The sequence below is a fragment of the Thrips palmi genome, unplaced genomic scaffold (assembly GCF_012932325.1).
Source record: "Thrips palmi isolate BJ-2018 unplaced genomic scaffold, TpBJ-2018v1 HiC_scaffold_8, whole genome shotgun sequence".
Taxonomy (NCBI): domain Eukaryota; kingdom Metazoa; phylum Arthropoda; class Insecta; order Thysanoptera; family Thripidae; genus Thrips; species Thrips palmi.
The window spans coordinates 2,397,853-2,411,344 of record NW_023144635.1 but is presented as its reverse complement, the minus strand read 5'-3'; the positions used below and the strand labels follow the sequence as shown (position 1 = coordinate 2,411,344).

At 50.6% G+C, this 13,492-nt stretch overlaps 1 protein-coding gene across 2 annotated transcripts; it reads left to right on the top strand.

Moving 5' to 3' along the window:
* The first annotated feature begins 1,968 nt into the window (after positions 1 to 1,968).
* LOC117653156 lies at positions 1,969 to 7,442 on the top strand. 2 transcript variants are annotated; one of them, XM_034398601.1, is made up of 15 exons: positions 1,969 to 2,884; positions 2,959 to 3,129; positions 3,215 to 3,360; positions 3,442 to 3,523; positions 3,614 to 3,714; positions 3,787 to 3,813; positions 3,896 to 4,008; positions 4,093 to 4,145; positions 4,209 to 5,031; positions 5,127 to 5,270; positions 5,361 to 5,561; positions 5,687 to 5,728; positions 5,800 to 6,692; positions 6,770 to 6,909; positions 6,986 to 7,442. In XM_034398601.1, exons 2-15 carry the CDS (start codon positions 2,990 to 2,992, stop codon positions 7,075 to 7,077), a joined length of 2,997 nt encoding a protein of 998 aa, XP_034254492.1. In that variant the 5' UTR covers positions 1,969 to 2,884; positions 2,959 to 2,989; the 3' UTR covers positions 7,078 to 7,442. The 2 variants fall into 2 exon arrangements, with proteins under 2 accessions (XP_034254492.1, XP_034254493.1); XM_034398602.1 differs by having other exon boundaries at positions 1,969 to 3,129.
* Positions 7,443 to 13,492: the final 6,050 nt, after the last annotated feature.

Below are 13,492 nucleotides of genomic sequence, written 5' to 3'. Positions count from 1 at the left end.
TATAGTTTGTGTTGCACCTCATGTGTTAAACATCTTAAGTTGTTTCACTTCATCCACTAAAGAGTTAAACTACAGCTTTTCTTTTACCACAATTCTGCTGGACTGGATTCTTTGAAATATGAATGACTATAGTGCCACATGTACCTAGATATTGACTGAAAATGTAGTTTGGGTCTGTTTCTGGATGGATTGTAAACCTATTTCTCATATCAATTTCATTTTAAAACATGTAACAGCAAAAGGCCATCAATTAACACATCCCTTGACTGATGCTAAGTCTCAAAGTGTAGAAACTATAGGTAGTAAAGCTTCTTAACAAAAATGTGGAGCTAAATCAATATTTTATTTTTTTATAATTCCTGGGAAATTCCTAAGTGTTTACTCCTTTCTGTATCAGAAGAATGTTCATTTATCTTTTTCGTTGAAAAGAAATGCATCGATGAATAGCATTGGAATCCCGGGCTCCATTTATTTTCCATAGCTACAGTATGTCTGTTACATCTTTCTCTGTGAAGATGTATTAGAATTGTGCCTTAAACTATCTTTTTTAGATTTGGTTTTGTTTTTGTTGGTATTCTTTAAATTTGCATTTGCATTAAGAAGTATGTGTGTAAGAATGCTAAGTCTGCTTATTTTACCAAGACCAGCAGATATATTTCTTGCATTGCTTGAGACATGGATGTACCAGGACTGAATTTTATCTAGCAATCACTTATCAGCAGTATTTGTTTTTGTCCCCAAATTTGTTTGGCTTTCATACAGTTTCCTTCTCTTCACAATTCTTCTTTATATCATGGTTGTATTGGACTGCAGATAGCAAACTTTGACAGAAAAATGCAGGTGAACCCTCTAACAACTTTGGTAAGCTGAGCTCCAAGCATCTTTTTCGTGCACCATGAGTGTCCTTTGCTGAAACTGTGATGGGATGCCAGTATAATGAATTAATCTGTGCACATTACACCATGGCTAGGCAGAAGCTTCATGGTGCAACAAATAAAGTAATAGAGCACAGTTTATACCAAATGCTTTTGAGGGGTCCATTGTTAAGTCGACTTTTAACTTAAATCATGAGTAGAATTCAGTTCTTAGTCTTAGCTCTCGCTCTCTCATTGTGCTGATTTATCCACTAATCTTCAGTGTACCTATCGTTTTATTCTGTGAGAAGTTGAACAAATATTATATAACAAAGTTTACTACCAGTCCCTTCTGTTCCTCATTTGTTTCGTATTGATAAAGTTTTACAATAAATTTGTTTTACAATGTTTATTTACACAGTATATTAATTTATTTTTTACAGAGTGAAGTAGGATGTGTAGGCTTATGTTGTCTAACATGTAGTTGTTTGCAGTGAGTTTTGCCTTTAGTCTTTTCTGTGATTCTCAGTGTGGGTGAGTCAATGAGCCTGGATTCTCTAGCTGACTGCATCCACACGTCCCTTTTTCTCAGCACTTATTTGATCACAGTTGAATTTATTGACCTGTAATTGTTGTTTGTGAGATTTTGATTACAGTCTTCATTATTATTGCTATGATTATTATCATCAGTGTCATTATTATTATTATTATTATTATTATTATTATCACTATTTTTATTATTATCATTATCACAACTATTTTTATCTTTATTGTTACTACTACCATGTTTTTTTCCTGTAGTCTAGGATCTTGAAATGGACACTGAGCTAACAGTTTTGAGTGGTGGTAATCTTGACTATTATGTTACATTTCAGCATATTTGCAAAGAGCTTAGCACTCCCTTTAAAGTAAATTTTTATCATTGTATGTTTTGATGTTTCAAGGTAATGTCTACTCAGTAAATGTGAAGTAGAAGCAGTTCAAAAACCAGCGTTTTCTTTTCTTGGAACTGATAGCTCAGTGGAACCATTTTACATGGAGACTTGGCATTGCATTTAGCCACAGTTTTCATCAGACTGAGCAATTGCAAGCTCAACTGCTGCTTTTGTCTGTTATTTTTTGCTTTATTCCCCATTTTATGTATCTACAAATTTTCCCACAACACACGGGAGGTGGGATTCAGTAGACCCCAATGTGTGTCTTCTTGCCTCTGAAAGTGTTAAAATATGTGCATCCGCCTCTTTGTTTTGTTTCATGGTTGAAATATGACTTTATTATGGTTACCAGCGGTCTGCAAGTAAGAAATATTTTCATTAAATGTTATATAGAAAATTAATAATTGCTTTGTGTATTTCTTAAACCTTGAGAATGTCCTTCAAACTCATTTTAAACTCGGCCTTGGCTTGCGTGTGCTCGCCTCGCCCCCGCGTGGAATTCCAAGGCGCCCGTGCTGGAGTGGCTGGAGTGGGAATTGGTCGGAATTTTGTCCAGGAACGGCGGAAGCCTAATCCTCGTGTTTTGACGTTTTCGGGATTTAAACTGTTTTAAATTTGTTTGAGGCTTATATCTCTACCTTTTTTCTCGATAATTTAACTTTTGGTTTTAGTCAGTTTGGCACGGAAATGTTGGCATAGACAACCAATTATGTTGGCAACCGGTCTAGTGCCGGCTCGGGTGAGCCTCAATCCCAAAGCCTGCCGCTGTCTTTGACTCGCTCGTTTTATTTCATTTTGATTTTATTTCCTACCATTTAATTGGCTAAATAACTTTCCATTTTGAGGAGGAGTTCTATCCCAAGTATTCTTTTTTGTGCATCTAACGCATGATTACGGATGTGGTTTTCCCAAGACTCAAATTTTGAAATTCCTTCGCCGGAAGTCGGTTTTGTGCGCTGCGCAAGCGCACAGCGAGAGCCAAACGGAACTTGTTGAACCGAGTGGTTGGCGGTAACGGTCACGTCTAGCCTGGGTGTCTTGGTTGCTTGTTGCACGTTGTCTGAGTGCTTTACGCTCTGTCTCCTGTTCAATTCAGTAAGTAAAATCTGTGTTTCAGTTTTTTAGTTGACGCTGTGTGATTTGGAGACTGATGTTTGTTTCTGAGCAAGGTTTACCTCAGAGTGTGTGCGTGAAGGCAACATGTTCTTCTGCCCCGAACTCCTCCTCAAGAGAGGCCATCCTTTCTTTGTGGTGTGGATAGCTGCTACTCAGAAAGGAGAAAGATTGAATAAGTACCTTACAACACGAAAGGTCGCAAAGCTCGACGTCTATCATGTGATGTGAGTAAATCCCGTCCAAGTGCCTCACCTCTTCACAGCTGACCTTTTTCATCTTGTCTAAGTATTGGTTTTCTTCCACCGGCAGAGAGGACGTTTTAAGGAGGGTCATAGTCACATCCACCATTCCCAGAAAACTCGCCATGCATAACGGATGTTTCAGTTTGTATCTATCCGCCCAGCTTATGTTTGGGTGCTGTGTTGCACTAAATAGGAAAGCAACCATCCTCATCAGTGAGTACGATACTTCAAATCAAACGATATTTGCAGTGGAAACCTCACCCTGACAGTGGTGATCATTTTAATCTGTTTCAGATGATTTAGGTAGAATTTCAAAGAATTTGAAAAAGATGAGATTTAGCTCAGAGAAGTCCCAAATGGTGTTACAATTTCCCAAGTAAGTACTCTATGCCTCTGGTGTTTGAAGTATTTCTTGTAATTGTTTTTTTTTTCTTTTCAATGTTAAAATTAAACATGTCTCTTTCAGTAAGTCTGGCAAGAAAGGAGGTATCAATGAGAACAATAACCCATTTCAGTTGGCAGGAAGACAGCTGTGTGATACTCATGATGATTTTAGGAATATGTTGGGTGAGCGTTTTTTTTATTTTGTATATATTCAAGGTGTGGTTCAATGATAATATGTTCTATTCCCTTTTCTAGAAACACTCTCTGCTGGAAATATTCTTGGTGAGTACTACTCATATTTTCTTTCAAGTATTTTCTGTAACTGGTTTATTAATGAAACAAGTCTTTCTTTTTTGTTGTCTAGAAATCATTGTGGTTGATGACGGAGAGCAGGAACCATTAGAATTTACCCACTCAGTTCCAGAAAATTCCATCACAATGGAGGAGATTCAATTTAGCGCAGCTGATGAAGACACTGTAAATATTCTTCTAATAGAATTTTATGTTTGAAGCTGTGTCAAAAATGTTACAAACTCTAACTCATTAATATCCATTTCTCAGCATTTTGGTGATGAGGGAGATGGGGGCCGAGGCTTCATTGACTTCTTGAACGGGTAAATTGATCTTATTTTCTATTTTGAATTCCAGCAAATCTTAATGTTTCATTTTCTTTGCAGGGATAAGCCTGTTCCAGAAACTCGCCTGGTTAATAGTGATGCACTTTCCCAACATGATACAATTGGAGCAAATTTTGACCAACAATCAGCAGGCATTGAGCTCTCTGAGCCTGTTGTGGACCCCTCTATTGGCAACATCAGGACCTCCTCTCAGATAAATGCCTCTGGTGTAGATCTCGCTGTAAGTGACTCTGCTCCGACTGGTTCTCTTGAGCCAGAACCAAAGGGTGTTGAGCTTCCTAAGCCGGTTGAGGACCTCCAAATTGACAACATCAGAACCTCCTCTCCGACACATGTCTCTGGTCTAGACCATGCTGTAGAGGACTCTGCTCCAACTGGTTCTTTTGAGCCAGAACCAAAGGGCATTGAGCTTCCTAAGCCTGTTGAGGACCTCCAAATTGGCAACGCCAGAACCTCCTCTTCGATACATGCCTCTGGTGTAGACCCTGCGGTGAAGGACTCTGCTCCAAGTGGTTCTCTTGAATTTGAACCAAAGGGCTTACCTTGGAGAATGTCAAAGGGACGTTTGAGTGGGATTGCTTCAGTAATGTCTTCTGAGCTAGAACTGCAACCCACGCTGCCAGAGCTAGAACATGATGCCATCACAGGGAGAATTTCAGAACCCCATTCAGATGAGATTGCTCCAGAGCCAGAACAATCTACCAATGCACACAGAATTTATGAAGACCATATTGAGGAAATTGCTCCAAATATTCTGCCTTTGCCAGATCAAGACGATAATGCAGGTACACTTCCTGAAGCCCGTCCCAATGATGATATTCCTATCCAGCCCACCCAGATTCAAGGAGACAGTGACATGGAGGTAAGTATGCTTATTCATAAAAAAAAATTTAGGTGAAAAATTAAAATGTAGTCAACTAAGATCTGCATTGATTAATTTTATTTTACTCTATACAGCTGTCTGAGTTACTTGATGTACCAGCAACTGGAAGAAAACGCAAGAGGCCAACATACCTTACCATTGACGAGACAATTGAGATCCCTTCTTCAATAATACGGAGACGTATTGAAAATATGGCAGGGGATACACTGAGAAAGGAGGTAATCTAACTCATTCATATTTAACTGTTTAGAAGACATATATGTTCTGTACATATTCTTGTGCATTGAGGCATCTCTTTAACATTGCAGGATTCTTATGAAGACTGCATGGCGATGCTTTTTAAAGTAAAGTGGCTAAATCTTGATCAATTGAGATTACCTGGTAGACTTGGACTGGGACAAAGTAGACCCCTTGCATCGTTGTTTTCACGTCATTTAGTCACTCGTCCAGACCCTCGAGATGATGATAATTTTGATTTAGACAGAACCTTAAATCAACGTGGCCGAAGAGTGAGATTATTTCCTGTCTTAAGCATTATTTCTGTTGTGATGTGTTTTTATGCGTTTTTTTAATTTACAGTACACACCTTATCAATATTACGTGTAATCATTTTAGTTTTTTGTGTTCTGTACAGGAATCTTTCCATGCTACTCCTCATGCTTCCTCTCCTGTCACAGTAAGTCTCCTATTTATAATTTGATGTTCCTCAATCATTAGTTACCTGGTTTTGTTCTTTTGTTCCTCTAGATTCCCCCATCTGTACTGGAGAGTAGAAATCAGACTGAAACCCTAGATGCATTAACTATGTCACCAGAGAGAACATCTAAGACTGTCCTTGACAAAACTTCAGCACCCCCAGGGGAAATAGTTGAAACCATAGATGCATTAATTTCATCTCCAGAGAAGATGTCTGAGACTGTCCTTGACAAAACTTCAGCACCTCCAGGGGAAATAATTGAAACCATAGATGCATTCATTTCATCTCCAGAGAAAATGTCTGAGACTGTCCTTCACAAAACTTCAACACCTCTAGGTGGAAGATTTGATTCTTTGAATGAACCATTCATTGCTATTAGCCCGTTTGGGCAAGAAGAAGGAAGGCCTGGATCATTGAAACGCAGAAGAGAAAAGTCTCAATCTCTAGATCATCTCATACTACCTTCACCTAAGCGACAAAGTGTCACAGAAACTGTTGTGGAAGTGTCAGCCAACAAAGAAGTTGCTGCATCAGAATCTTCAAAGTTTGTTGAAGGATTTCACGACGAAGAAACTGGTACGAGAGCTGAAGTCGCAGAACTTTTTCATGACCCCTCAAATTTAGCAGATGCGAGAGAACAAGATGTACTAGACCCCACCACCACTGGCTTGACTATGAATTCAGTGGAGATGGCAGACTCCAGAGCACAGGATATTCCAGGCCATGTTGGCACTGCAAATTTAAGCGAGATTTTGCAGGGTCAAGAAACTGTCACTGTCTGCAACTCTGAAGAGGGTACTAAAGCCTTTCCAGATGAAATCCCAATTGAAGGTGTTGAGGATGCAGATGGAGGAAGACAAACTGAACCAAAACACCGTAGACAAGAATCCGGTGTTGATGTGGATAAAGATTCTGTTGGTGATTCTTCATCGTCAAGTCTAGGGTAAAATAGCTCATAATTCCAATTTCATCGTCACTCTGTAATATAAGTCTCTATCAATTTTCTGTTTTTTATTTCAGGCCTAATGTTCTTCAAAATGTTTTGGACAGTGCCTGTGAATTGGCTCGTGAAAGAAGTGAAAGCACAATTCCCATCGCTGTTTTGTGTCCTCCATCAACAAGAAGGCGTCGAGCAGCAGGCTTTTTCGGTGCTTTACTTGGTAAGAACAGAACTTATATCATGTTGCTGTTTTTAGCATTTGATGCTTGGGTTGTAACATACTATTTTATTTGCAGATTTGCACATGAAGAAACAAGTGACTCTGCATCAGGACAAGGATGAACTGATGGTGGGGCCTATTTCAATAACTGTTAATGAAATATCCTAGTTCCCTTTCGTGATGTTTTTTTTTTTTAAGAATACCATTCCTTATTGGCAAGATGCCTTATGATTTTATTAAGTTAAAACTGTTAACAACTGTTGATGTATATTTGTTGCTCACTTGAATGTTTTTTTTCTTTGTTTTGTTTCCTTTTCTGCTTTATGAGCATTGTTCAATTGAAGTTGATCAAACATTATCTTTTTGTGTTCTGCATCGCATGAATGTTTTAAAATATCGCAATTTGTTAGGTGAATTAGATATGTTTTAACTTAATTTCTAAGATTGTTGGTAATGCCTTTATTTGATGAGCTGGAATGATATCCTGAACAGCTGCTGTTAATTTTTAAAATAAATTAAACTTTATTTTCAAACATTTTGTTATTGCACTCAACCCCTTACGATTTCCTGGTAGCTGTCAAGTCAGTTTTTAGCGTTTCGTCCTCGTCGCACATCCGGACACCGAAGTTTCGCGGGTGGCCTTCCCTTAGGAGCATCAGAAAAGGGGGAGGGGGGGGGGGGACTTCAGAAGTTTCCACAAGACCTCTTAAAGAAATGCTGGGTCAATAGCGCCCAATTTTGAGGAGACCCAGCTCTTCGTCAAAAGCGACCCTCATCTCTTCTAACACCGCCACAGGCATGACGATGACACGCGATCCGAACCAGTGTAGTGGCCATTCCAGTCCGTGCCTCCGTGCACAACGCAGTAGGCGGTAGCATCATCGCACGGCACACTAATATACTGTAACAAGTCGGAGAGAGTAAACTTATATCACATCAATAATTCGATTAGTCGTCGATAATTGATAGCGTCCAGGATGCGCGGGGCTCTAGACTCGTCACGCGACGCGACGGGCTGCTCCGTCCCCCCGTCGCACGCTAGCCAGCAGTCTCACTTCGAACCGAGCTCCGCTGCTCTGTCTCTCTTGCACCCTTACGGAACGCCCTGGGAGCGAGAGAGACAGAGCGACGGAAGCACTGTTCGGTCGGCATGAGCCTGCTGCGCGACACACGCCTGGCCGGCCATGCCTCACTCTGCCAACCCTCTTGGCGATAATAGCGGAAATATCGCCTGCGAACTGCCTGCCAACTCGCGGCCCTCTTGACGGCACGCCGCGGGACGGCCGGGCACGGCACGGCAGCCCGCGGAATATTTGGCCGGCCAACTTGAGCAGCCTCGAGTCGAGGCGCGGCGACGCGGCGAGGCCAAGGTAGCAATTTTCGGCTAGCCGACTCTGCTCCACGGAGCTCTTAGATGGTTTCAAAGTTTTGTCAAAGTTGCCGGGCTGGTATATTATACAGGGGCGTTTAGGAAGAGCGGAGTCGCTGTTTCTTGTTATGGTGTCATTTTCCCGATGGGGAGGGGGAAGTCAACTGGCGGCCATTCGACAGCCCCGGACAGGGCAGTGCGAGGGACAGCCGGGAAAGACAGAGACAGGGGGCGGAGAGACGGAAAGAAACGACGGCCGAAGGGAGCGAAGGGGCGGGGAATACGAGCAGCAGCGAAAACGCAGTTGGCGAGGAGAAAATAAAAGCCGTTATGTGCGTTTCTGGCAAGAATATGGCTGCCCCGAGTCCCGAGCCAGCTCCGAGGGAAGCACAGGGCGGCCGGGGGCGGCCTGGGCAGGGAGCAGGCAGGGAGGGCCGAGGCGCCGCCGTGCTCCAGGAATGGGGCGGGGCTGGCGGGGCTGGCGGGGCTGGCGGGGCGGGGACCGAAAGGGGAGTCCCATCGCGTCCCCAGTTCCTGCACGATGCCACAAGGATTTCCGCCAGCGCCGCATACATTTCCGCTGCTACGTGGTTATAGCCCTACAGGGCCAGAAAGGGAAAAGAATGAAATGAGTCGCATCGCCGCATCAAACTGACGCACCGGTAAATTCCTGCGCGGGACATCCCGCGGCAGTGGCGGATCCAGAGGCGGCGTACGGGGGGGGGGGCAAAGTCGCACTTTTTGCCTACTTACAGGGGCAAAGCAGCACCTTTTGCCTACCTTTCAGGCGGCTATCTAGGGGCTACGAGGGGGGCATCTCCCCCCCCCCCCCCAACCCCCCCTGTATCCACGCCTGTCCCGCGGCCCGGCCGGCCAGGCGACGCCAGGCAATGAGACTCGGTCTTTCCTTTCCGATTGACGTGGCTGCGGTGCTGCGGTGCAGGTGGCCGAAGGGGGAAGGGCATCGGGGGCGTGGACGTCCGTGGACGGGGACGGTGCGGACGTCACAGTCCAGGGGCCAGCAACAAAAGGCTGCGGGACCGGCAGGCGTGCCAGGCGTGCCCGGTAGTGGATGACGTGCAGCCCGAGGGTGAGTCTGGGACAGGCCTAGCCGGGCGTAGCGCACCGCGAGCAGGACGCGGTAGAGCACCACGAGCAGGACGCGGTAGAGCACCACGAGCAGGACGCGGTAGAGCACCGCGAGCAGGACGCGGTAGAGCACCACGAGCAGGCCGCGGTAGAGCACCACGAGCAGGACGCGGTAGAGCACCGCGAGCAGGACGCGGTAGAGCACCACGAGCAGGACGCGGTAGAGCACCACGAGCAGGAGGGATAGGCGAGTTGGGCCCAAGCTGGGCCAAGCTGGGCCAAGCCGACAGGTGGGAGGTGGGACCGAGGTGGGACAGCGTGGCAGCGTTGTGGATAAGACGGGCCCGCCCTCCAGCCGGTAATGAACGCGAGAGCCAAGGTCCAGTATTACCGAATTAGGCTGATGAATGTTTGAGGGAGCGGCGCGCGGTGGTGGCCTGTGCCAGGCCTGTGCGGACTAGCGGCCGGAGGGGCGGCCAATCCACGCCGTAGGGCCGATCCGTAGGGCCAATCCGTAGGGCCGCAGCGCCGCAGCATGGCTCGACCGTAGCGACAGTTTCGTGAGGAAACGTGCGCAATGCCCACAAAAAGACATGATCACTTATTGGAGATGGCGTCGGGTCCTGGGGTCCGGGGTCCGGGGTCCTCGGTCTCGGCGTCAGGACCGGGACAGCCGTCATTCGACTTATGGCTGCACACCGCGCCACGACTCGCCCCGTCTCCGGGGAGGTTTGCGACTCATAAACAAAATTCCACGCAGGGCTGACCAAATGTTATGACCTCACACGTATGTGCCTGCGGCGCCTGTTGCCTGCCTGGGAGGCGGAGCGGGGCGGAGCGGGGCAGGGCAGCGCGCTGGGCGTGTCGGTGTGGTCTGCCCGGAGCCCTCTGCGTTCCGACGCCCCACGCGGGCAGCCCGTTGGGGCACGGCGGCGGGGGCACGGCGGGGACAGGCCCCGAGTCCCCAGCACGTAGGCGCAAGGCGTCGCCCGCACCACCCTCCAGGGCAGCCCGGACAGCCCGGCCAGCCAGGCCGCCACGCCGCCACGCCGCGGCCAAGGCGGGCAAGGCCCCTGGGGCATACGCAAGCACTCTACGGCCATACGCGGGGACCAGCGGGGACCAGCGGGCACCTCCGTGGGAACAACTTGATGCGGCGGGGCGGGGTGGGGCGGGGCGGGGCGCTGGCTGAAGCTGAAAGGCGGGTAGTTGCAGAAAATTCACCCCAACCAAAATTGTCGCGGTGTCTGGGTATCGCGTGGCCAGCCCCCTGGACTGGAGAAACAAAGGCCTGCCACCGAGGCGCCACCAGTGATATTACTTTGCAGCAACGGCCTCACAACCCTTACAACATATGGTCCTGGCACTCAGTCCGCCCCGCCGTCCACTCCCACCAAGACCAGGGGCGAGTGATAGGCACCCCTTTGTCCGCTGATTGCCCCCTCCCCTGCCCCTCCCCCTCCCCCTGCCCCTGCCGCAGCACCGACACATGTGCCGCCGTGCCGTCCACCTGCGCAGCGGCGGCCTTTGCCTGCCTCTGCCTTCGCGTGCTTGCGGCCAAATGCTATTCTTCCCTCCTGGTCGGGCTGGCCGCTGGCCGTGCTGGGGGTGCGCCGTGCGGGCCGTGCGGGCCGTGCGCCACGCCGTGGAGGCGGAGGCGGAGGCCTTGCGGGCGAGTCGCGGACAGTCCGGACAGGGCGCCGAAGATTACAGGGGAGTCGCGTGAGCCGCGGTGGCGGGGCCGCTCTCTGGCCACGGGCCTCCTTGCCACGCCCCGCCCCGCTCGGCCCCGCCCCGCACGGCCATGCGGCAGACATTAAAGTTCCATGGACACACAAGGAGACTACATTAGGTCTTACACGCGGAGGGCCCGGCCATGGGCCCGGCGCCCGCCGCCGCGCGGATAGAGGCGGTGCGCTACATTGCGCTGTACGGCGTGGCGTGGCGTGGCGTGGCGTGGCGTGGCGCGGCCAGTGTGGTAAGCCCTGCACGCCGTTGGCCAGCCTGCCGGCCCTGCCGGCCAGCCCTGCGGCGGCCAAAGCAGCACGACCGGCGCTGCGGCGCTGCGGCCAGCCTTTCCCAGAAAGGATTTTGATTCGTGGGCGGCAGGGGCAGAGGGCGGAGGGGCGGGGCGCCGTCGCAATAAGCACGATGACTTTTCACGACAGCGCCCAGCCCAGCCGCCCCTCCGCCGCGCGTGGCCGACGTGGCCGACGTGGCCGACGCCGCAGACCGTCCGCGTCATTTCCGCGTGTGGCCGCCGTTGGCCGCACACCGTACAGTTCACGATCACGGCTGTCCGCCTGTCCGTCTGTGCGTTTGCTCTTTGCGATCTCGGTCTGTGGCCGCGTCTGCTTCCCGCCGCCGTCCCCGCACTGCGAATGGGGCGCCGGCCTCGGCGCCGACACCCCGGTAACCAATCGCCGTTCTTTTTTCGCGTTATATTTTTTCTTTGTTTCAAACATATTGCACGCGGCATATGGCGCGCGGCCAGACCGACGGCCAGACCGACGGCGCTGCACTTTGTCCAAATGGACGAAGCCCAGTCCGCGGTAGTGGCTCGGAAGGGGTTGGTGGAGTGGCGTAGCCCGGCGTAGCGGCGGGGCCCTTGTTCGCCTCCTCTCGGCCCGCCGGCCCGCCGCCCCGCCGCCCGCGCACCTTCTCAAAATAACAAACGAATTCACTTTGAAGATACATGCGTGCCATAAAAGTACGTTCTCCATTGAATAGTAATGCGGGGGCGCCCAATGCTGCAGAGCGCGGTGGCCGGGGCGTGGCGGGGCGTGGCGGGGCGTGGCGGGGCGTGGCGGGGCGTGGCGGGGCGTGACAGGGCGGGGCAGGGGCACGCCCGGGAAAGTGGGGCCTGCTGGAATCGGCCGAGGTACTTGCAGGCAGGCAGGAAATGCAGCAAAGGGAACGGCAGCGCGTCTCGTCTCGGCGCACTGTGCGACTGCGGCGGGGCGACTGCGGGCGGGGCGGGGCGGGTAGCGTTCGCATGTTCGCCTCGTTGACGTGGTTGCCGTGCGCTCGCTGCGTTCTGCCTGCTTCTGCTGTGCCCTACGCGCTGCGCCGCGATGTCTCGGCGAAGCCCTGTACAAAGGGCCCCCTTTGAAGCGGAACCGAACACGAATCTCGATATGCTGAACGATAAACTTTGCATAAAGGCGCCAAAAGACGCGAAAAGACGCCAAGTCGGCCCGGCGGCTCGCAGAGACTCTTTGGCCGTATTGGTGGCTTTCCGTGCCTTCCCCGCTTTTCCAAGCTTTCCCCGCTTTCCCGCGCTCTGCTCTCCATCCGTCGCGCCTCGCCCGCCCTGCGCCCGCCCGCGCGGGCCGCAGCCTTTGAGGCCCGGTCGCTCCGTCTCGACCGAGCTCAGCCCGAAGGCCCGAAGGGAGTTCCCTTTTACAACGGATTGTTGAATTTTTTGTTTCTTTTCTTGGCGGAGAAGAAGAAGGAGAAGCAGAAGGAGGCCGCCGTGTGTGTTCTCTGTTCTGGCGAGGCCGCCGCCGCCCCGATTCAGATTTGCCGGGTGCTTACCTCCTCGCGGCCGAGCCGTGCAGTGCCGTGTGATTAGAGCAAATTATGGGGGGGAGGAGAGGGGCGTCATTAATTTTTCTTCACATTAGTCGAGAAGAATGAAGCCAGCGTCTTTGGGAGCAGCCAAGGCGAAGCAGCAAGGAACATGGCGCCCCGCCCCGCCCCGCCCCGCCCCGCCCCGCCCCGCCCCGCCCCGCCCCGCCCCGCCCCGCCCCGCCCCGCCCGGTCTGGAAGTCACAGATTAGCGCGGCATGGCGTGGCGTGGTGTACAGTGGTGTATCCCCAGGAGGGGATCCTTTCTCCGTTCTGCCTGAGCGCTGCAAAGACGCGCCGTGCGGCGCCGTGCGAGGGTGGGGGCGTGTTTGACATCGGCCCGAGGGGGGAGGGGGAGGGGAGGGGGAGCGGGTGTGCTACTTGGCCCGCGGCATCAATTACCCTGCCAAATTGCAAAGTAATACAACAAAGTCTTTCAACATCAGCGGAGCCGGGGCCAGCCGGGAGAACCAAGCGCGGCCCAGCGCGGGGCAAGGGCAAACCCCATTCAATGGCCTTCCCTCCCCCTGCCCTCCGCGCCCTGCCCGGCCCTGC